The sequence below is a fragment of the Phyllopteryx taeniolatus genome, chromosome 2 (assembly GCF_024500385.1).
Source record: "Phyllopteryx taeniolatus isolate TA_2022b chromosome 2, UOR_Ptae_1.2, whole genome shotgun sequence".
Lineage (NCBI taxonomy): Eukaryota > Metazoa > Chordata > Actinopteri > Syngnathiformes > Syngnathidae > Phyllopteryx > Phyllopteryx taeniolatus.
In genome coordinates, this window is record NC_084503.1 from 39,868,477 (window position 1) to 39,889,978 (window position 21,502).

At 41.5% G+C, this 21,502-nt stretch overlaps 1 protein-coding gene across 2 annotated transcripts in view; it reads left to right on the top strand.

Annotated features, from left to right (window-relative positions):
- Positions 1 to 955: 955 nt before the first annotated feature.
- The window catches only part of LOC133474470 (TIMELESS-interacting protein-like), a 32,902-nt gene continuing 12,355 nt past the window's right edge, over positions 956 to 21,502 (top strand). The window contains exons 1-12 of one of the 2 annotated variants that reach the window (XM_061766234.1): positions 956 to 1,034; positions 2,804 to 3,159; positions 3,864 to 3,987; positions 8,600 to 8,804; positions 8,920 to 9,196; positions 10,093 to 10,276; positions 10,394 to 10,470; positions 10,550 to 10,730; positions 10,892 to 11,140; positions 13,733 to 13,904; positions 14,412 to 14,503; positions 14,724 to 15,908. In XM_061766234.1, coding sequence (XP_061622218.1) covers positions 2,869 to 3,159; positions 3,864 to 3,987; positions 8,600 to 8,804; positions 8,920 to 9,196; positions 10,093 to 10,276; positions 10,394 to 10,470; positions 10,550 to 10,730; positions 10,892 to 11,140; positions 13,733 to 13,904; positions 14,412 to 14,503; positions 14,724 to 14,866 — 1,995 coding nt within the window. In that variant the 5' untranslated portion in view covers positions 956 to 1,034; positions 2,804 to 2,868 and the 3' untranslated portion in view covers positions 14,867 to 15,908. Of the gene's footprint in view, positions 1,035 to 2,803; positions 3,160 to 3,863; positions 3,988 to 8,599; positions 8,805 to 8,919; positions 9,197 to 10,092; positions 10,277 to 10,393; positions 10,471 to 10,549; positions 10,731 to 10,891; positions 11,141 to 13,732; positions 13,905 to 14,411; positions 14,504 to 14,723; positions 15,909 to 16,405; positions 16,512 to 16,618; positions 16,713 to 21,502 lie in introns of those variants that run through there. The other variant, XM_061766235.1, reaches the window with a different exon arrangement.

Sequence of the window (21,502 nt, forward strand, 5' to 3'; positions counted from 1 at the left end):
ACATTTCAAAACATAAGAGAAAAAAACATGCTGGTGTGTTGTTCCCTGAGAATCGTTAGACTTTACATTGTATCAATAAAATATTAAAATATTTTGGTTATACAGTTACACAAATTAACCAAACCAAACATTCACTGCTGGTTTAATGGATATTACAGTTAAACAGAGATTGCCTGCTACTTTACTTCATTTTACAGTTCAATATGGCGTAAAGCTTTGTTTGTTTGTAAAAAAGTACGAAAACAAGCAATTGACTGCTTTTAAATGATCACACTATGGTTCTCTTGACTATTTTTATTAGCTAGGAACTGAAACAACTGGTGTTGTAACTTATAAAATCAACACTAAATACCTGTACCGTTGCACTGAAATAAAATAGAAGCACAGCACTTTTGTTATTGGACCTATTTTTCAAAAGCTAAATTCAAAGAACAAGGACTTTTTCTACATACAAAAAATGCCTATTCCTCTTAAATATTGTTCACATATCTGTCTAAATGTGTGTTAGTAAGCACTTCTCCTTTGGCGAGCTAACCTATCCACCTTACAAGTGTGGCATGTCAACATAAACACAGACCCCCTTCAATACACTAAAACTGCACATTTTAGAGTAGCCGTACCTGTCTAATTAGCATCTTGATTTCATTTGGAGCCTTCCACCCACCACGTTTAACATGTAAACATAATAATAATAATAATAATAAAATTTGAAAAAAATCATGCCACTAAGTCAGCAAATTCTATTTTTAAAATAATGGTACAATACAATGTAGTCATTGTTCAGTCGTACCTGTAAAAGTCTTACCTGTAAAACGGTTACTCCGTTTCCAAGCAGCAACTGAATGGGGCATGGCCAACTACCTTTCCACATGCAACATGGCGGCACAGTCGACGTACGGTAAAGCACTTCGAAGTGTCACTATGTATATATAGATTATACGTATACATCTACGACCACAAGTAGAAGAAGAACGTACCGGAAGTCGCTGTCGGCATTGTCCGTGTGTTCCGCTCTCTGGACGCTTATCGCTAAGGTATTCTTTTCTACTTTTATCTTTTTAAACTTCTCCTTTATCCATTCTTTATCTTTGTGTTGTGTTGGAATTTAATACGACGTTGATGCATGTAGCGCATCCGGGTGCGCTACGTTTCGTTTCTAACTATACGTTTAACGTGAAAGTACACTCTCTTAAGATTTGTATTGTGACTGTAAGAAAATAAGTATTATCAGCTTAGTGGTATTAAATGATAGACGTGTGGGATAGTGTTATGTAAACAGCAACATCGTTTTAGCTTTTAGCTTCATATCCTAGTTGGGTTCCCGCCGTCCTTGGGCGGAAGTGAGGATAGAGGGTCTCCAAGCTACTACTGCGCATGCGCCATTATTTTGGTAGACAAAATGCCATAATTGTCCCCCAATATAGTTAAGTGTCCTTTTGTGTTGTTTTTTTGTTGTTGTTGCTTTTGTTATTTTTTCTTTATAAATAATTGAGCTACACTGTATGTGTCGGTGTCTCTAGTCACTTGACGATTAGATTCGCATAAAACTCATAATACAATTTGACATCTACGTTGCAATTGTTTTTCTTACTTTGTTGCTACTACGAATTTTCAGAACAGCTGTAATGACCCATATTTCCATGATTTGAAATAAATTGAACATGCAAGTACATAAATGATAGTTTATTAAAACAAAATAGAAAAGAGGTATGGATTAGAATGTAACATTTGTTCAGTATCACCTTATAACGTGATAAGTTTCACGTCATGTTAAGTTTCACGTTATAATGTGAAAAATGTGGTCTCACGGAGGACTCGCCAACTCTTGTGACTCCGTGGTCACTCACATCCTTCCAAGGTGGAGTTAGGGACACAGGCAGACACAGAGGTGGCCTCTGTCGTATCTATAGTTACATACAGCTAGTTATTATGATATATAAGACATAAATAGGACTCCGCCAGTGACCTAAATCAGAAGAAATTGCTTTGTTTTGGTTTGCCAAATGCGGAAGTCAGATTTATTACGTTTTAACGTGATAACTTTTTACGTTGTAACGTGAAACTCTTATAGTGTTATAAGGTGAAAACTTATCATGTTATAACAGTGAAATTTATCACGTTATAATGTGTAACCTTTTTGTTTTTATTTATTATCCTTTTTTATTTTCTGTGGTGTGGCAACAATAGGCTTCTGTAAATAGGAAAACAAAACCCATAAATAATCTTCCCGTGATGTTACACACTTTTGGCAACACTTAAGTTAGCCATGTTGGAGGTTGAGGATTATTTGTTCCATTTTCTTAGTGACTGTTTAAGCAGAATCCCTAAACAGTAGTACCATAAATTAACTAGAATCCTAGAATACTTAAAATGCTGCCATTATTCAGAGACAGCTAACAAAAAGTAAGCTATTACAGTAAGTGCTTTGAGCAACATTAGGACAAAAAATGAAACGGCTCTCTGACTGGCTGATTCCATGATTTGGAACTTCATTTCGTATATATATATAGATATATGTATATATATATCTATATCTATCTATATATATATAGATATATATTTACGTCAGTAAAATATCATCTTGATGGGATGGAACTGGACTCTAAAGTCACTGTGATGCGAAAGTCCTGCTTTTTAACAACGGAATATAGATGCAAATTGCATTGCATTATCATGAGCTGCAAATGTCAGAAAATGTGTCATTAAGCAAGTGTTCAGGTTTTTGGCCATACTGTCTGTAGCAGTTGAGCCTATTTAAAGAATACCACCCTCACATCGAGTTTCTCCACCCATGACTTGGCAGCTGCCTGGGCGAAGAGCCTTCATTTTTCTTCGCAGCCGAGTGACGGACGACACAGAACCGCTATTATGTCCAAGTCAAAAGCTAAGCAGACCTGCCACGTTGTTGGATGCTTAGATCGTCACACATCATTACATCGCCTCCCAGCCAGAGAGGACATCAGGGCAAAGTGGATTCATTTTATTTACAATGGAAACATCCCGGCTTCTGTCAGCAAAAATCTTGTCGTCTGTGCCAACCACTTCGCGTCTGACTGCTTTAGCAACCTCGGTCAGTATAAAGCTGGACTGGCCATGAGACTATATGTAAAAGATGGATCGATACCAACTGTCCGTGGCAAAGATACAGATGAGGGAACTGTAAGTATACAAAGATGTTTTTTTTTTTTTTTTTACACTTGATATAACATGAAATAACTTGTCAACGGTACTTTCCATATCATCTACAAAAATGTTAATCCTAGTAATGTAGATTGTCATGCGTGGCTGTAATTTCATCAGTGTCCTTGCATAATGTCACAGTAAATTGTGAAAATGGGCTTAATGTTAAATAGACTTCAACCAGCAAGGCTGTCATACCACGTCCTCACGCAGCTTATCTGCAGTCAACGTTCTAATAAGTTGTTGCTGGACTGCAATTTGTCCTGTAATTTGGTAAACAGGAACAATTTGCAATGCATAGGTTACCGTTTGTGGCTGCTTGCATTACAGGCTTCACCTGAGCAGATTGAGTGGACTATAACATGATCTGCAGTATCGTTAATGCATAGACACCTCTTTGTGTGCTAGTTACCTGCAGTAGGATGTGAACGTAGTAACTCACTATGTCTTGGTTAATAGAGAGCTCAGTACTGTTAAATTTGCTTCAAAAAACCTAATCAAATTCAAGTGGTGTTAATGGCAATACAATGCAATGTTGCCAAAGCAAAGCACATTATCACCTATATATAGTAAGTATAGCTGGTTGATGCACCAAAAAGCAAAACAAAATGTTTTGCTTGTTTGAGTGCTGCAGATTGGTATGGAAATCAGATGCATAAATAGTTACTGTCCTTTGTTTGTAGGCAACCAAGTCTGCACTGGCTGCTGTGGTACATCATGTGGCTTGCCAGACGGACCCCCCAGCCACACGTCGAGTCGGCACACAGCTTTCCATGCAAACTCTTCAACGTAACTTCAAAAGTACAGGTTTGTTGATGTAGTCAAGTGTGTGTCCTGTAATTGTTTAGGTGTATGTCTGCAAGATGTAATTCCTTTATTTTAACAAACATGAACTACAGACACTCCAAAAAAAAATTATATCATGAAAATGTTCATTTCCATAATTAAATTCAAAAAGTTTAACTTTCATAGATTATAGCTTGAGGGCTCACAATTTAAACAATTTCAAGCATTTATTCGTTTATGTTTACATAATTTGGGCTTCCAGCTCATAAAACCCACAAAATCAGGTATTCAAAAACTTTTAATACTGTGAAGAAATCAGCCCAAAATTTGCAGGCCATAAATGTTTTAAACTGAGTGTGTAATCAACTACTAAACTCAAAGGACCTGCACAGGTTTCCCCAGGTGTCATTAAATTCCTTCAGTTTGGTTCAATTATCTCAGTTGGGTTCAATGTGGGGAAGACTGCAGACTTGACAACTGGCCAGAATATCATCATTGATACCCTCCATAGGATGGGTAAGCCACAAAAGTTCATAGCTAAGGAGGCTGGCTGTCCACAGAGTGCTGTGTCCAAGCATATGGATGGACAGTCTAGTGGAGGACAAAATGTGGCAGGAGAAGATGCACCAGCAAACAAGATGACCGTGGGCTATGAACTTTTGTGCCTTACCCATCCAATGGAGTGTATCAATGGTGGTCTTCTGGCCAGTTGTCAAGTCTGCAGTCTTCCCCATATTAAACCCAACTGAGATAATTGAACCAAACTGAAGGAATTTAATGACACCTGGGGAAACCTGTGCAGGTCCTTTGAGTTTAGTAGTTGATTACACACTCAGTTTAAAACATTTATGGCCTGCAAAATTTGGGCTGATTTCTTCACAGTATTCTATTATTATTATTATTTTATTTTATATTTCCTGACTTTGTGGGTTTTAGGAGCTGGAAGCCCAAATAATGTCAAAATAAACATACATACTTGAAATTGTTTGAATTGTGAGCACTTAATCTATAATATATGAGAGTTTAACTTTTTGAATGGAATTATGGGAATAAATAAACTTTTCCATGATATTAATTTTTTTGGGAACGGGGTTGTATCCAGCAATAAGTATGTGAAATACGTATTTAACACGTCACTATTTTTCTGACAAGATTTACTTATAAAGGTCCTATTGACATGAAAATTTCACCAGATGTTGGGAACAACACAAGTAATCCATACATACAAAGTAGAAGAACAAAAAAGATGAAAAATTAAGTTGTGTGTAAAAATGTGAGATGACACGGGGAAAAAGTATTGAACACATGAAGAAAGGTAGGTGCAAAAAGGCACACAAAGCCAAGACAACACCTAAAAATCTATCAATAATGAAACGGCAATCCTGCTCCTTGTCAGTGCAAATGAATATCAGCTGGTTCAGTCCTAATTGATGGCCTACAAAAAGGTCTCATTACCAAGGTGTGAGTAAAGACACATCTCATGATGGGTAAGAGCAAAGAGCTGTCTCAAGACCATAGCAAACTAATTGTTGCAAAACATAACGATGGCATTGGTTACAGGCGCATGTCTGAGATTCTGAACGTTCTAGTGAGCACGGTTGTGGCCATATTACGTTAGTGGAAAGCCAATCATACAACCATAAATTTGCCTCGATCAGGTGCTCCTCGCAAGATTTGTGACAGATGAGTGCAAACAATAATCAGAAGAGTTGTCCAAGAGCCAAGGATCAACTGTGGAGAGCTTAAAAAAGACCTGGAATTAGCAGGTACTGTTGTCAAAAGGAAAACAGTGAGTCATGTACTCCGCCGCCATGGCCTATATGCACGCTCACCATGCAAAGACCCCATTGCTGGAAAAAAAAGCATGTCAAAGCTCGTTTAAAGTTTGCTGAAGAACATTTGGATGAGCCAGTTAAATACTGGGAGAATGTAGTCTGGTCGGATGAGAGCAAAATTGAACTCTTTTGATGCAATAATGCACACCACGTTTGGAGGAGAAATTACACTGCACATCACCCTAAAAACACCATACCAACAGTAAAGTTCAGAGGTGGGAACATGATGGTGTGGGGCTGCTCTTCAGCAAATGGTACTGGTAAACTTCACATTATTGAAGGAAGGATGAATGGGCTAATATACCGAGACAATCTTGACAAAAATCTGCTGCCATCTACGAGGATGATGAAAATGAAACGAGGGTGGACATTTCAGCAGGATAATGAACCGAAACATACTGCCAAGGAAACTCTCAATTGGTTTCAAAGAAAAGAAAAATAAAGCTGGTAGAATGGCCCAGCCAATCATCTAACCTGAATCTAATTGAAAATCTATGGAAAGACCTGAAACTCAAGGGCCATAAAAGAAGCCCAGGGAAGAGTGAAGATTTGAAGACTGCTTGTGTGGAGGAATGGGCCAAAATGCATGCGATTAGTTTCTCCGTACAGGAGGCATCTTGAAGCTGTCATTGCAAACAAAGGCTTTTATACAAAGTATTAAATAAATACCAGTTGGCGCATTCAATACTTTTCCCCTCTTGTCATTTCACATTATTACACACAACTTAATTTCTGATCTTATTTGTTCTACTTTCTTTGTATGTGTGGATTACTTGGGTTGTTCCCAACATCTAGTGAAATTTTCATGTCAATAGCACCTTTGGAAATATATTTGAGAAAAATGGTGATGTGTTAAATACTTATTTCAGCCGCTGTAAATGTCACCCCCTCAGAGCTCTCTGCTCTTTACACACCCACATGCAACCATAAAAGGTCAATGCAAAGCAGTTTTTGAATGAAAATGCTAATCAAAGGAGAATAGAATAGAGCTTTGTCACTGTCACAGGACCATCCATCCATCCATTTTCCATACCGCTCACCCTCACTGAAAATCAATCAGGCATCTCACAATTTACAGCATTGAGGTAAAAACAGAAGTAGACATATAAACACACAATCAAAATACACTTATTTACAGAGCATAAAGTTGGTCACATTTTGAAGAATAACCATATTATTATATGGTATTTGGTTATTGCAATATCAAAGCGTCTGTTGATCTCTTAACCATGAATCGTGGCAGCGTGTGCAATAATAAAATATTTAGTGGTTTGAATGGAATTGCTTATCGGGAGCAGAGGTTCGATATTGTTTGTTGGTCACAGCAGTGAAAGGGCCAGGGGGCATATGCTGAGTGGCAACACATTACTGGTTTAATGAATGTTGTGCATGCCAGAGAAGATAGTGTCAGAAATATGGAATCAAGTCCTGAGATATAAATGTTGAAGGTAGACATGGGCCGGCTATTTTTTGGCGATTTACTGCGGTTTTAAAAAGTCATGGTTTCAAAACCGCTTAAACTTTCCGTCACCGGTATGAGCTTTTTAAAAAAAAATATTATTAGTATCATTATGACGACTATTATTTATTTTTTGAGTCATCAAAGAAAGTGCAGGCTATCGGCAGTGTGCATCCACGGTAGGGCTGCACAATATATCGTTTGAGCATTGTCATTGTAATGTACGTGTGCGCAATAGTCACATCGCAGGGTACTGCACAATGGTGGTGTATTGATATGCAGTCAATCAACTGTAATATTCAAAAGTGAACAGGAGAGGGACCTGATTGGACATGCTAATTAGATTAGCACTGATAAGGAAAATTATAACCATCAAGCAACACATACGAAGCAGACTAGAGTGTTTATTTTTTTGTGTGTGAGAACTATGAATGAGGACACGGGAAACAATTACACGCCTGCATTTACTGTATCTCTCTTCAGAATGTGAAGAACGAATGCATGACATTATTGACGGGACAAACTTCAGGTGTACACAATAACATGTTTTGCTTTAACTAATGCACTAAAATATAGAAATATACAGGTATCTGTTCAACAGGTGTAAAATAATTGATTCAATTGATTCAAAAACAATGAATAGTGTTAGGAATGTGCTGATGACTACACACTATAACTGAACATAAAAATTTATTTTAACTTCAAGTCTAGCTTGGACTATTGCTCAATACTACAGTGCATTTAAATGCAGGTAGACTATACAAATTACTCTGTATACTTTTGTGCTCTACTGAGCATAGTTTTTTCTAGAGAGGGAAAACATTTAAATTGTGCTGATTTTCACGTCATGTGAATGTTATCCTGTATTTTTTAACATCGCAATATATATCGCAGGGTTAAAGAAATTTGTTTTTTCCCAATATCGTGCAGCTCTAATCCACGCGTAATTATGAATTCCATATGAGCTCTAAGCAGGACAGGCCGCGTTGCAATATGATTGGCTGCTGCAGCCTGGATGCAATGAAATGTACATTAAACCTGTGTATCCACAAAATCGGAGATACTATATATTGTACCACACGGTATAGCCTAATTTGTACAAATTGTTAGTTATGGGAAGTGACCTAATCTCAGTCTCATGCGCAGGGAATCTCAAACCTCTCATCCTTCCTAACAACCCCCACCATATGGCAACAGACAGACAATTCCCATACACACAGATCTGCATTTGCATCCGCGCGCGCACGTACAAAAACACACGTGCACACAAAACAAATAAGTCTAGGAAGAAAGAAACGTGTAAAATTTTAATGAATTTTCTTTTTTCTTTTTTTCGCAGGCTCCCTGGAATCAGCGTCTCGCACTGGCATTGGTGTCAGAAGCTCAATCGTTGCTTCCTCAAGACCATGTAAAAGAGCTCGCTTGGAACTGGAGGAGGATGAGGAGAATTTACGAGAGGGCAGCTCATCGATGGACATTCCAGACCCACTGGATCCTTCCTCTGAGGAACCTATCACAGTTTTTTCTGAGTCAGCAAATGTGAAGTGAGTTAGTAACCTCACCATTTATATAATTGGTTTGATTACAATTTTTACTTGATTTAAGCTCTAGCAGTTTGGAAGTTACTCATTTTTTACATTTCAAAACTTGTTCTGATAGGCTAGATTCTTCCGGTCCTGTTCATAAGATGGCAGCATATATTGTCCACGAAAGGTGCCTCCTGGAGCTGTTTGCGGTGTGCCCTGAATGTCAGCAGGTTACAGATGTGCAGAGAAGAAGCAGAGGCACATTCCTCTCTGTAAAACAGCAGTGCACGCACTGTCACTTCTCCAGAAAATGGAATAGTCAGCCAATTATTGGTGACACACCTGTGGGAAACCTCCAGCTTTCAGCTGCAGTGTATACTACAGGCTCATCTTTCTTCAAACTTAAAAAGGTAAAGACTTGGGCTGTGTTTGAGATCACTTCTTAGCCACTACATAGTGCCCACTAAAATAGCAATATATCCCATAATGCATTTTGCCATTTCTGGGGTTGGCACAAGCCAAGTTCATGAGTGAAAGTAAAGTGAAAATATCTTTAACACAAGTAGAGCAGCACATCGAATCACTGATGCACAAAGTGTTTTGTTTGTATTTATTTAGTAAAATAGACTCCAGTCCCCTTAAAAAAATATAATGTTATTATAATTGTATACATTACTGTCCTCACTAAGATGTTTGTGCTTAGTGTGAGCTAGACAGCGACCTAAACTCTGGAAGAGATTATGCCAGATGTGTCCTCATGGTAATTTGTGGCTTTATTGCACATTTTCGACATCAAGAGTACAGCAGAGTTGAACAAGCCGCACGTGGATTCGAAACGATCTCTCATTTTTTTTCTCTGCTGCGTCACTACTTCTACGTGCAAATGTCACACGAGTCCCCGACACTTCTGGCTCTAAAGCTGCTGCACCAAATTAAAAGCATGAGCTTCCAAATAAACGCCTGCACGTACAAATGAATTAAAATCTTCCTAAAAGGCAGTACACATTTATTTGTTCATTCTTTTTTTGCAGAAGGTAAACCAGTTAACATGAATCTGGTACGTTGGAATTATGCGACAGCAATGACATAATTAACGGCGTGCCTGAGTAGTGTTCAAACTATTTGTCATTTGACTGATGAGTAAACTACTGTATTTAGTCCAGTAGTCCACAATATAAAATCCATTTATATTGATTATAGATTGGGGTATGCGTGAATGATTCCGAACACAGCCTTGTAGAACAAAATAGCTATAACAGTATAACTTAATTTGTAATGTGCTTATCATGTGTCATTCTTTTCTCAGATCTTCCGGGCAATGCAGCTGAAGATGTTTCCTTATGACACCTTTCGACGACACGCACGCATGTACATCGAACCTGCTATCATACACAAATGGAACACTGTGCAGGATGGCATGTTGCAGCACCTTAGTCAACATAAGAATGTCATCCTAGGTGGTGACTTACTCCTTACGCCTGACTCACCAGGTAAGCAATACTCTTCTGTTGTATTTTATAATCGTTCTGTTTTGACAAGTGGTTCCTATCCAAAATCTGAACACCATGACATGTAAAATGTCATTTTTTTAAAATTTATTTTTGAAGGTCATCCTGCCAAGTTTGGCAGCTACTCAATGATGGACCTAAGAAGCAACACTATTGTTGATGTGCAGTTGGTTCAGGTGAGTAAGAATATGTGCTAGGTATTTTTTTGTTGTTATCGTTTAAATTACTTACGTGCTGTTTTTGTTTTCTAATCAGAGCAATGAAGTAGGTGGAAGCAAACACATGGAGAAAGAGGGTCTAAAGAGGAGCCTTGCTGTGTTGGAAGAGCGTGGTGTGACTCTGCAAAGTATTGTCACAGGTTGTCACCCTGAGATTGAGAAATTCCTCGGGGAGGCGAACATCACACATTACTATGATGTCTGGCACATGGAAAAAGGTATTTATCGTGCTTACGTCTCAGACGGAAAATAAATCTGGCTGTAATGCTCCTGCTCGCTTATCCATATCCAGTGCGGTATTTGCATAATTATTAGTGTCCTACGAGTTAATTTTTTTGCTCAACATGTATGAGCATGACTGAAACAAATTTTTTATTAGGACTGTCCAAGAAGCTGGGGAAGATTGCACAGAAAAAAGAATGCGAGAAACTGAGCAAGTGGCTTTGCAGCATAAAGAATCACCTCTACTTGACAGCAGCCTCTTCTCCATTTGGGCCAGAAAGAGTGGCAAAGTGGACCTCAATACTTAATCACGTACAAGACATCCACACCCATGAAGATCCTGTTTTCCCTCAGTGTTTGCATCCACAACACACCTCTATGGACAAGAGCAAATGGTTGACAGCAGGTACAGTTGTATTCAAAATACATCAGTCCAACATGACCAACCAGATCACTCGCTGTTTTGGGTAGAAATTATATTTCTACATAGCAAATCATCTTTAGTAGGTATAGTAGAGTCATAAAAACCAACAGACCGAAAAATAATGATATGCATGCGCCCTAGTCTGTAATTGAGTAATTGAGATGGCCATGTTCAGTATAATATTGGTGTGGCGTTCATCTTAGACAGCATACTTAGATTAATAAATTAATGAAACAGGGGGAAACGCATAAAGAACATAAAAATGGTGATTGGAAAATGAAGTCCATTGCTTTAAAAAGGAAAGCAAAACCAGAGAGATGTGGCAGAAAATGGAGGGCTACTATTCAAATGGAGCAATGGCAACGTCTCATTGTGCAGTGTTCCCATAGCATTTACCTAAAAACTGTTCAGAATCAGAATCATCTTTATTTGCCAAGTATGTCCAAAACACACAAGGAATTTGTCTCCGGTAGTTGGAGCCGCTCTAGTACAACAGACAGTCAATTTACAGAACACTTTGGAGACATAAAGACATTGACAAAAAACAATTGTGCAAAAAGATGCAGAGTCTTCTAGCACTTAGAGCAGTTCGAATGACTAATATCGCAATAGTCCGGATTGCAAAGGGCGCTGAGACTTCAAGGAGTGTATGCGGTTTAAAGTGACGAGTAGTGCCGATAATCTGGGACAATGGTTGTGCAAATGTTACGGATACTCCTCAATCAGTGTGCAAATGGAGCAGATGCTACTCTGGCATGAGTGGGCAGTATATGCAAATAGTGCAGCATGGCGAGACAACTACAGTGAGTGCACGAGTAATACATAATTGGCCCCAGAAATGTGACAACGAACTCAAGTCAAAAAATTGCCAGCTTGTTGTAATGGAATTATAGGTTAGCTGTTTAAGAAGTTGATTGCAAGAGGGAAGTAGCTGTTGGAATGTCTACTAGTTCTAGTTTGCATTGATCGGTAGCGCCTACCTGAGGGAAGGAGCTGGAAGAGCTGGTGACCGGGGTGGGGAGGGTCCGAGAGGATTTTGCACGCCCTTGTCTTAGTTCTGGCAGCGTGCAAGTCCTCAAGGGTGGGTAGGGGGGTACCGACAATCCTTTCAGCAGTTTTGATTGTCCGTTGCAGTCGGAGTTTGTCCTTTTTTGTAGCAGCACCAAACCAGACTGTGATGGAAGAACACAGGACTGATTCGATGACCGCTGTGTAGAACTGTCTTAGCAGCTCCGGTGGCAGGCCGTGCTTTCTCAGAAGCCGCAGGAAGTACATCCTCTGCTGGGCCTTTTTGAGGACGGAGTTGATGTTGGTCGCCCACTTCAGGTCCTGGGAGATTGTAATTCCCAGGAACTTGAAGGTCTCGACGGTTGACACAAGGCAGCTGGACAACGTGAGGGGCACCTGTGGCGAAGGATGCCTCCTGAAGTCCACGATCATCTCTACAGTCTTGAGCGTGTTCAGCTCCAGGTTGTGTCGGCCGCACCACAGCTCCAGCCGCTCTGCTTCCTGTCGATATGCAGACTCGTCACCGTCCTTGATGAGGCCGATGACAGTGGTGTCATCTGCAAACTTCAGGAGTTTGACAGCCGGGTGCATTGAGGTGCAGTCGTTCATGTAGAGAAAGAAGAGCAGCGGAGAGAGGACACAAACTTGGGGCACCCCGGTGCTGGTGGTGCGTGTAGATGAGGTGGCCTCCCCCAGCCTGACCTGCTGTGTCCTGCCCATCAGGAAGCTGTAAATAGCACTGGCAGATGGCAGGTGAGACGCTGAGCTGGAGAAGCTTGGATGAAAGGAGTTCAGGGATGATGGTGTTGAACGCTGAGCTGAAGTCCACGAACAGGATCCTCGCGTAGGTCCCTGCACTGTCGAGGTGTTCTAGGATGAAGTGCAGTCCCATGTTGACTGCATCATCCGCAGATCTGTTCGCTTGGTAGGGAAACTGCAGGGGGTCCAGCAGGGGACCTGTGACACTCTTGAGGTGGTCCAGCACGAGACGTTCAAAGGACTTCATGACCACAGATGTCAAAACGACAGGCCTGTAGTCATTCAGACCCGAGATTGCAGGTTTCTTGGGGACTGGAATGATGGTGGAGCGTTTGAAACAGGATGGAACTTCGCACATTTCCAGAGATCTGTTGAAGATCTGAGTGAAGACTGGAGCGAGGTGGTCCGCGCAGACTTTGAGGCAGGATGGGGACACGTGGTCCGGGCCTGCCGCTTTGTTAATCTTTTGTTGTTTGAAGATGCGTCTCACATCCTGTTCATGGATGGTTAACGCAGAGGTCAGAGGTGTGATTTTGGTCGCGGGTGCGGCCGGGTGGGTGCGTGGTGTGAAACTGTCCTTTTCAAATCTGCAGTAGAAGGTATTCAAGTCGTTGGCTAGTGTGCTATTGTTCTCAGGTTGGGGGGATCGTTATAAGGATTTTGAGCTTTACGTACATTTAACAATGAAATTTGCACTTGAAAATGTGATTGTGTTGTCGTCCCCCCCCCCCCCCCCCCTCTCTCTCTCTCTCGAAAAAAAAAAAAAAATTCTTCAGTTCATACAAAAAGTTTTTTTTTTATTTCCAGGAACGCCAGTCTTCTGTAGATTGGAAAAAGTGTTGACCAATGAGAGAGTTCTGAAAGATGTGCAAAAGCTGAGCCCTCACTACCAGACATCATCCCTGGAGGCTTTTCACAACGTCATTCTGTGTTTTGCACCCAAGAATGTTTTCTTTCCTTTTCTAGGAATGTTATGCAGGTAAGCTACAATTTTTAATAAGCTATGTTCAAATACTTTTCAAGGGCAGTGTGTATATTACATGTGCAACCCAAGAAATTTGAATATTGTGGAAAACTTCATTTCAGTAGTTCACTTCAAAAAGTGAAACTTGTATGTAATATAAATTCACTACTCAGAGTCAACTGTTTGTTTTTTCTTCTTCATAAGTTTGATTATGGCCTGCAGCTAGGGAAAACCCCAAATTTAATATTACTAAATAAACAATCAATGATTTTTAATACAGAAATTGGTTAGGAATTGGCCATCTCGAAAATATTTTAGTTAAATAAAGTTGAACTTCTGAAATTAACTTTTCTACATTGGTGGAATTTATTGAGATGCACCTGTACATAGTTTATATTTATGTATCTGTATATGTATGTATCTACACTGCCTATGTACTGTGTGTGTGTGTGTGTATGTATATATAATATATGCACACACAATTTCCATCGTGTCTAATGATTTTTTTTTTGTCTTCCCAAGACTCTACCTCGCGGCATTGCACTTCAATGAAAATGCTGGGCGCCTTCAAGCAACATCAGCTGTTGAGGAAGGGGAATGCACAACTGAACCAGGTAAAGCAGAGCCAACATTGCATTTCAAGTGTTACACACTTTTAAAAAATGTGCCAACCATCATCATACAAGTGAAAAATACAAACGATTGTGTTCAGATGGCCTTCATAATAAATAGATGTAATAATTAAAACAGTGTAAGTGAAAAATGTGCAGAACTATGACAACACCACAGGGTTAGTGAACAGTTTCAAATATATGTATCTTTTCTGCTTTTCAGATTATGTCGAGGAACTGTTAGACCTAATTTTTGATAAGGTGTTGCCAAATCCTGCCGCATACTTGGATGAGGTCCTAAAGATCCCGATTCCACAAGGCCTATCCACTCAGTTTGATCGACGTGATCCACAGGAAGTAACCTAAGTTTCGCGGTTCAACTACGGACAGGTCTGAATTCCCACATACTGTCCGTGGGCATCGGGGAATTCTCTCGCACGCAGGAAGGAATTACCACCTTGATCCTCTAACCCAACACCAACTTGGAAACATCCTATTGGCAAGATATCTGTAACAGCTGTGACAAATTATCCATTTTCACTCTTAAATAAAAACAAAAACCAACCTAATAAAAAAAAACGTAGTCATGTTTTCTTTGAATGGTGAGAGCTTTGTGTTAATGTGGAGTTTTTGTAACTATATTTGATGATCGTTTTGTGTGCTTTTACACTGTATTTGTATAGCGTATTGTATGTGTGACCAAGTGACTAGCTTTGAAGCTGAACAGTAATTCTGAATTCATTATACTCAGTGATTCGCTGTGTTGAACCACTTGAGGGAAAGGTATGTGGGATCCTTGTAGTGGTGTGCGAAAGAATCACCGAAGTAAATCTTCACACTGTGATAATGTTAGTGTTGTTTTTTTTAATCCAGTACAACTTCCAAGTAGAAGACATTTGCATTTATTCTTTTAGAACTGTTTGTTTGTTGTTGTGTGCAATATATTTTAAATGAATTATTTTAGTTCCCCCCTATATTTAAGCACTGTCTTTGTTCAAACTGCTTCATGTTATGTGCTTACAATAATATTAAATATACTGTTTAACTACTAAATCCCCTACCTCCTTTTTACACACTTGGGCCTACAATTGATTGACTGAGCATTTCAAACATGCAGTTAAAAACTGAAATGAAAATCTACAATAGGAGTAGGAAGAAGTTAAACCTTATTTGAATCCTACCCCTTCACCATTACCTAAATTAGCCATTAAGTGCAATCTAAAATACACACACAACAATATACATACTATCATATATGCATCGTTTCCACACACATACCCATAAAATACCAGTACACATATACTACAATCACACCATTACATTTTTACAAACAAAATTGTTCTACCCATTACACAAATACATGTATAGTACATGCTCTACATCTATCCCTTGTCCCCATACCCTGTATTGATATTTGTGTACGTTCCAATAAACTTGCTTATGTTTAGACATTGCTACTGAACTATGGTACTATATTTTAATGTTGTTAATTATGGTATTTTTTGAGGTGGTATTTGGTGTCAAAAGTGGAGAACTACTGCATGATACTGTACTTATAATCCCTCAAGGGAAATTCAATTCACACTCATTTAAATATTTTTTTTTGCAGCACCGCACACAGAACCAGACCACTTACATGAAACTGACGATTTGTGTTCCCCAAAATATTTCATTTTCTGTTCCCCTTATACAGAGGCCCATGTGCTCTGTATCTAAGATGCCACAACCTGGTACCAAAGCCGTGTCTAAAAAAAGTACAGCTTAGTTTAGCCTAGGAAGTGGACCAAGTTACAAGAGTTTCCCCATGCGCACTTTGGGAAAAGTGCAAAATATTTTAAGTCGTTTAAAGAAAATGTTAACATGACAAAAAAGTAATTGCTCACACACATTTGACATTTTCTACAGGGACTCGACATTATGGTTAAAATGCTTCAAAATGACAGCGTCGAGATGTTCTCCCCTTTCCCTCCACCTCTGTCCCCGGGCCAGGGAGGAGGCCCCTTTGGAAATGGTGAGAAGCAACACACAAGCTGCCTTTCATATCCAAATTGTGGCCATTACTTGCCCAAGTGATAAGAACCACATGTCCTCCATTACCGTGTTTTGCTGTTCATGCAGATGAAGAAGCTGGTGAGGTGTCCAAGCTTGCTGAGGTTCCTGCTGCCAAAAGGAAAGGAGTGAAGAGACCACAGCCCAAACTGGACCCCCACAGGTTGTTATCCCCCTTATGTAGTCCTGTATAGCTCACCTGAACAACATTTTTGGGTATAGTGGTAGTAGTATGCAGTGGGCATAGCATACTCTTGTCTCATGTAAACTCTCCTAAATCAGATGGATTTCCTGATTCGAAACCAAGCCACCCAACCTGTTTGTGTGTATCTTGAGAACTCAGGCTTGGGGTGGTGGGTTGGCTTTATGGGAACACTTAAGAAACAATATCTGATTGAAATATTCTAGTTGAAAATCTTTTTTTTATTGATAACACAGTGTAATTTGTTGAGAACAAAATAACATAGGATCAATGGACGTCAAAATAATTATAATTCTGATTCTGATCTGGGTTCAGAATCATACTCAACATATCATTCTCACTGACACGAGTTGACACAAGCAGTGAGTAAACCAAGAACCAACCAATAAGAATGAAAAGCCCATGAAATCTACAAGTAAAGCAGCCTTTTTTAACAGGAAATATAATCATTACTTTTCTGAATGCAGCCCTATGGGGGGGCACTAGCCAGTGCAAACTGTGGGCCGGTCCCAAGCCCAGATAAATGCAGAGGGTTGCGTCAGAATCAGAATCAGAATCATCTTTATTTGCCAAGTATGTCCAAAACACACAAGGAATTTGTCTCCGGTAGTTGGAGCCGCTCTAGTACAACAGACAGTCAATTTACAGAACACTTTGGAGACATAAAGACATTGACAAAAAACAACAACAAACAACAATAATATGGCTAATGGCTAATATCGCAATAGTCCGGTGCAATGACCATTGTGCAAAAGGGCACTGAGACTTCAAGGAGTGTATGCGGTTTAAAGTGACGAGTAGTGCGATAATCTGGGACAATGGTTGTGCAAATGTTACAGATACTCCTCAATCAGTGTGCAAATGGAGCAGATGCTACTCTGGCATGAGTGGCCATTATATGCAAATAGTGCAGCACGGCGAGACAACTACAGTGAGTGCACGAGTAATACATAATTGGCCCCACAGAAATGTGACAACGAACTCAAGTCAAAAAATTGCCAGCTTGTTGTAATGGAATAGTAAGTTAGCTGTTTAAGAAGTTGATTGCAAGAGGGAAGAAGCTGTTGGAATGTCTACTAGTTCTAGTTTGCATTGATCGGTAGCGCCTACCTGAGGGAAGGAGCTGGAAGAGCTGGTGACCGGGGTGGGGAGGGTCCGAGAGGATTTTGCAAGCCCTTGTCTTAGTTCTGGCAGCGTGCAAGTCCTCAAGGGTGGGTAGGGGGGTACCGACAATCCTTTCAGCAGTTTTGATTGTCCGTTGCAGTGGGAGTTTGTCCTTTTTTGTAGCAGCACCAAACCAGACTGTGATGGAAGAACACAGGACTGATTCGATGACCGCTGTGTAGAACTGTCTTAGCAGCTCCGGTGGCAGGCCGTGCTTTCTCAGAAGCCGCAGGAAGTACAGCCTCTGCTGGGCCTTTTTGAGGACGGAGTTGATGTTGGTCGCCCACTTCAGGTCCTGGGAGATTGTAATTCCCAGGAACTTGAAGGTCTCGACGGTTGACACAAGGCAGCTGGACAACGTGAGGGGCAGCTGTGGCGAAGGATGCCTCCTGAAGTCCACGATCATCTCTACAGTCTTGAGCGTGTTCAGCTCCAGGTTGTGTCGGCCGCACCATAGCTCCAGCCGCTCCGCTTCCTGTCGATATGCAGACTCGTCACCGTCCTTGATGAGGCCAATGACAGTGGTGTCATCTGCAAACTTCAGGAGTTTGACAGTCGGGTTCGCTGAGGTGCAGTCGTTCGTGTAGAGAGAGAAGAGCAGCGGAGAGAGGAGACAACCTTGGGGCGCCCCGGTGCTGATGCTGCGTGTGGATGAGGTGGCCTCCCCCAGCCTGACCTGCTGTGTCCTGCCCGTCAGAAAGCTGTAAATCCACTGGCAGATGGCAGGTGAGACGCTGAGCTGGAGAAGCTTGGATGAAAGGAGTTCAGGGATGATGGTGTTGAACGTTGAGCTGAAGTCCACGAACAGGATCCTCGCGTAGGTCCCTGCACTGTCGAGGTGTTCTAGGATGAAGTGCAGTCCCATGTTGACTGCATCATCCGCAGATCTGTTCGCTTGGTAGGCAAACTGCAGGGGGTCCAGCAGGGGACCTGTGACACTCTTGAGGTGGTCCAGCACGAGACGTTCAAAGGACTTCATGACCACAGATGTCAAAGCGACAGGCCTGTAGTCATTCAGACCCGAGATTGCAGGTTTCTTGGGGACTGGGATGATGGTGGAGCGTTTGAAACAGGATGGAACTTCGCACATTTCCAGTGATCTGTTGAAGATCTGAGTGAAGACTGGCGCGAGCTGGTCCGCGCAGACTTTGAGGCAGGATGGGGACACGTGGTCCGGGCCTGCCGCTTTGTTAATCTTTTGTTGTTTGAAGATGCGTCTCACATCCTGTTCATGGATGGTTAACGCAGAGGTCAGAGGTGTGATTGTGGTCGCGGGTGCGGCCGGGTTGGTGTGTGGTGTGAAACTGTCCTTTTCAAATCTGCAGTAGAAGGTATTCAAGTCGTTGGCTAGTGTGCTATTGTTCTCAGCTTGGGGGGATCGTCGCTTGTAATTAGTCAGCGACTGGAATGCATGCCAGACTGATTTAGAGTCGTTTGCGCTAAACTGTTTTTCCAACTTTGCTCTATAGATCCTCTTTGCAATGTTAATTTCTTTGGTCAGCTGGTTTCTAGCTCGATTATACAGGGCCCTGTCCCCGCTCTGATATGCGTCCTCCTTAGCTTGGCGAAGCTGCTTAAGTTTAGCAGTGAACCACGGCTTATTGTTGTTGAATGTGCGAAATGATTTTGTTGGTACACAGACCTCTTCACAGAAACTGATATAGGATGTGACAGTGTCCGTATATTCATCCAGGCTGCCAGCTGAATTTTCAAAGACACTCCAGTCTGTGCAGTCTAAGCAGCTTTGAAGTTCCATCTTGACTTTTTGACTGTTTTCACTGTAGGCTTCGCACATTTAAGTTCTTGCCTGTACGTCTGTATTAAGTGAATTAAGCAGTGATCAGACGAGCCCAGGGCTGCACGAGGTATAGCACGGTATGCGTTTTTTACCGTGGTGTAGCAGTGGTCTAAAGTATTATTTTCCCTGGTAGGACAGTCGATGTGCTGCTTGTATTTAGGGAGTTCGTGGTTGAGTTTAGCTTTGTTAAAGTCCCCGAGAATAATGAGGGGTGAGTCTGGGTGTTTTTTTTCAATTTTGTTGACTTGATCGGCGAGCGTTAGCAATGCGGCGTTCGTGTTAGCTTGAGGCGGAATATAGACACCAGCGAGAATGAATGATGCGAACTCACGTGGGGAGTAGAATGGTTTACAGTTTAAGAATAGCGCCTCCAAATGCGGGCTGCAGTGTGTGCTGAGCACCGTGATGTCCGTACACCATTTTTCGTTGATATAGAGGCATATCCCGCCGCCCTTTGTTTTCCCCGATGTTTCCATGTCGCGGTCCGCTCGATGAATGTGGAAACCGGGAAGCATAACGGCGCCATCGGATACAGCGTCGCCGAGCCAGGTCTCCGTGAAGCACATGGCCGCGGAACGCCCGAAGTCTTTACTGGTCTTTAACAGAAGATGAAGCTCGTCCATTTTGTTGGGTAGGGAGCGTACATTCGCGAGGTGGATCGACGGGAACGCCAATCTGTGTCCTCTCTTGCGGAGTTTCACCTGAATGCCGGCTCGCTTCCCTCTGTGGCGCCGCTTCCGTCTCCATGCGGCGAAAACCGCGGACGCCGCTCCGGTGAGTAACTCGGGGAAAAAACTGAGCGGATATTCGAAAGTTGGTGACAGAAAGTCCGGAGTAGACTCCTTGATGGTTAGCAGGTCTCCCCTTGTGTAAGTGAGTCGTGTAAGGTCTCCAAAGACGGACGAAAAACACAAAAAACACAAAAACAAAGACAATACTAGAGAGCGCGTTACCGAGGCGACCACACTGGTAGGCGCCATCTTACATACCAGGCGCCATCATACATACAGGAAGGGCATCCAGTTTAAAACTTTGGCAAACAAATATGAGTGGTCATCTACAGAATTCCATACCGGATCGGTCGTGGCCCGGGCTAACAACGTCCGCCCCCGGCAGCGTTAACCTGCAGGGTGCCGGTGGAAATTCAGCTACTGTGGGTCGAAGATGGAGGAGAGGTGGAAAGCGGGTTCTTAGGCAGAAAGAGAAGAGGAAAGCACAGCGCCTAGAATTGAATGTGGGGACTTTGAATGTTGGGACTTTGACAGGAAAATCTCGGGAGTTGGTTGACATGATGATTAGGAGAAAGGTTGATATATTGTGTGTCCTGGAGAGCAAGTGGAAAGGCAGTAAGGCTAGAAGTTAAGGGGCAGGGTTTAAATTATTTTACCATGGTTTAGATGGGAAGAGAAATGGAGTACGAATTATTTTAAAGGAAGAGTTAGAGAGTTGTAATTGGTGCCGATTGTAATGGACATGTTGGTAAAGGAAACAGGGGTGATAAAGAAGTGATGGGTGAGTACGGCATCCAGGAAAGGAACTTGGAGGGACAGATGGTGGTAGACTTTGCAAAAAGGATGGAAATGGCTGTCGTGAACACTTTTTTTCCAGACAAGGCATTAACGTAGGGTGACCTAGAAGAGAGGAGGTAGAAGCACACAGGTGGATTACATCTTGTGCAGACGATGCAATCTGAAGGAGGTTACCGACTGTAAGGTAGTGTTAGGGGAGAGTGGGGCTAGACAGCATAGGATGGTGGTGTGTAAGATGACTCTGGTGGTGGGGAGGAAGA